Source organism: Cyprinodon variegatus, unplaced genomic scaffold, assembly GCF_000732505.1.
Source record: "Cyprinodon variegatus isolate N-32 unplaced genomic scaffold, C_variegatus-1.0 Scaffold1795, whole genome shotgun sequence".
Classification (NCBI taxonomy): Eukaryota; Metazoa; Chordata; class Actinopteri; order Cyprinodontiformes; family Cyprinodontidae; genus Cyprinodon; species Cyprinodon variegatus.
Genome location: NW_015152248.1, coordinates 13,639 through 16,141, shown reverse-complemented (window position 1 = coordinate 16,141; position 2,503 = coordinate 13,639). Strand labels below are relative to the sequence as shown.

Below are 2,503 nucleotides of genomic sequence, written 5' to 3'. Positions count from 1 at the left end.
TTATATAGTGTATATTTAATGGATTTTTCATGAATGCAATTTATATGGAACTTTATATTTATTGAATATGCATATTGATTGAAAATTACTGTTTGGAATTATCTGTAGTACAAAGAGTGCAACTTACTGAATGTGTGTGCACACTAGAATGTTTTATTATTCAGGCCGGGTGTTGATGGCGAGCTGAAGGTCCAGGCCTAGAGCCCAGGAAAGATTGCACTTTGGGTGCACAAAGACTTTGGATCTCCTGCCAGGCTGGTAGGAGGCTCCTTGCAGCCAACGAACAATTTTGTTTCCAGTCTGCTCTGACTTTTGTCAGTCCACAACCTGTACTGTACCAAGAACTTTAAAAGGAACTTGCTTGGCACCTTTAATCAACGCCAGCTTGGGGTGAATGGCCTGAAGGGATGTGGTTTCATTAATTGTGGAATTGATTAATTTTGTTTTTCTTTTTCCTCTTTATTGTTTTGTTTTTTTTCCCCTCTTTTGCACATTTTATATGGCCATTTGGATGTTTCACTGATGTTGTAAATATATATGTATAAAATTTTCCTTACTATAAATAAAAGGCACCCGCAACTGCAAACTTCTAGTCTCTGTCTGCTGTTTCATGAGTCGTATCCATCTTCTGAGAACTAGCCTATTGACCTTATTGGTTATGATCCATTTGCATTAATTTAAAATATAGTATACTGTTGTTTTTTACAGATATGCTACAATCAGGTGAAGTATTTTGACGGTGAAGGACAGAAAAGACGTGCGGAGGATGTGGAACAGCTCGCATTGATTAACATGACTTTGCAATCGCTCTGCAGGACGTACGTGGCGGAGAGACGGGGGACGTGGAATCTGGGTGTAAAGACGGGTTACTCAGAAAGGAAACATCAGTTTCAGGTTTATTAGTTCAGTTTGAAGGAAAAGTGAAGCATCACGTCCGGAATAATCAGATAGAAATTACTGAGCTGTTCATCAGACTTCCTCTGATTGGTCAGGAGCCACATGGCTTCCAGCATCTGTTTACCAGCCCAACTATAGAGCTACAACATAGATATGCACAGAGCTGCAGTGATCTACCACACCATCAGCTAGAAACCTGGTGAAATCAAACAAATGTCAAACAGTTGATTCTGATTACGGCTGCAAATAACAATTATTCTGCAAATCAATTAACCTGTCGATTATTTTTTCTATTAATCGATTAATAATCTGATCGCCAAAGCTTCCTTACAGAAGATTTGTTTATCATTTCATTTCAATAATCCTAATCTTGATCATTGCTCTCATTTTACGGCGATTCTGGGATTTTTTGTATCAGATTATGCTAAAGCTGTTAGCTTAAAATAAAGCTTTTTTTTCTTCCCACCATCTCCACATACATGATGAAAGTGTATCGATTAAAGCTACAATAATAAGCTGATCAGAACTAGAACAGAGCTGTATAATAGCTTTGATAAATCAATGTTTCCGGATTATAAATAATTGTCTCTAAAGTTGTAGCGAATCTGCTCTGTAGAAATAAAGGAAGAAGTTTAAGTAAATAATTCATGGCTTCTGCCGGAGGAGTTTTTTAACTAAATAAATCCTAATAAAAATGTAACAGATCAGATATTAGAGGCTAAACAGAGAGAGCAGCATCCATGACGTCACTCACTTGGTGTAGTCCTCGCGCCTCTCGATGTGATACCTGCGCAGGACCTTCACCTCGTGCAGGTTGTTGTCCACCTCCCAGTTGATGAAGTCCACCTTCTTCAGCAGCTTCTGTTCATGAAACTTTAATTTTCGAACCATTTTTCTCTGTTTGCTAACTGACGCCGCTACGAGGGAAACCGGAAACACGCGGTGGACTTCTTCTTCTACTGCTTCTTCTTCTTCTTGTTGTTTTCTATTATGGCGGATCGTAGCAGCTTTAAGCTGCATACCGCCCCCTACTGTACATGAGTGTGTAGCAACATTATTTTACATCTAAGTTTACTTTTTTACGTTTGTATTCTGTAGATAAAAAAATAATGTTTTATTAATTTGTGAATATATTTTATATTTCCCTAATTTTCCAATATTCCTTTCAGATTCCATCATTTTCCTGTTCTTCCAGTTAGAACAGGTAAGGCAGATAAGCATCTGATAACCCCTGACTTCACTTTATCTGGCAATGTCCTCAATATATGCAATGAAATTATATATTTGGGACACTACATAGCTGATGACCGTGACATTTTTAGGCAGTATCGTATGATGTATGCACAAGTTAATACTCTGATCAGAAAGTTGGTATGTGTTCATCCTCTGTGAAGATAGCTCTTTTTAAAGCTTTTTGTACTTCATTTTACACAGCCCATCTGTGGCGAAGATACAAAAAAAGTAGCCTGCAGAAAAGTTTTAAGGTTCATCAGTCTCTCTGTTCTATATTTTCTTTTTCTCCACATCCTTTAAATATATCATTATTTTTCCTGGACGGGGCCGCCTGTGGAGCTGGTTGACAGTTGCCTTTTGTATCTATGCTTCT

The 2,503-nt window shown here is 37.8% G+C and overlaps 1 protein-coding gene across 1 annotated transcript in view; it reads right to left on the bottom strand.

Annotated features, from left to right (window-relative positions):
- imp3 (IMP3, U3 small nucleolar ribonucleoprotein) overlaps window positions 1-1,866 on the bottom strand; it is a 10,335-nt gene extending 8,469 nt beyond the window's left edge. Inside the window, exon 1 of the mRNA XM_015404586.1 lies at window positions 1,652-1,866. Coding sequence (XP_015260072.1) covers window positions 1,652-1,788 — 137 coding nt within the window. The 5' untranslated portion in view covers window positions 1,789-1,866. The remainder of the gene's footprint in view (window positions 1-1,651) is intronic.
- Window positions 1,867-2,503: the final 637 nt, after the last annotated feature.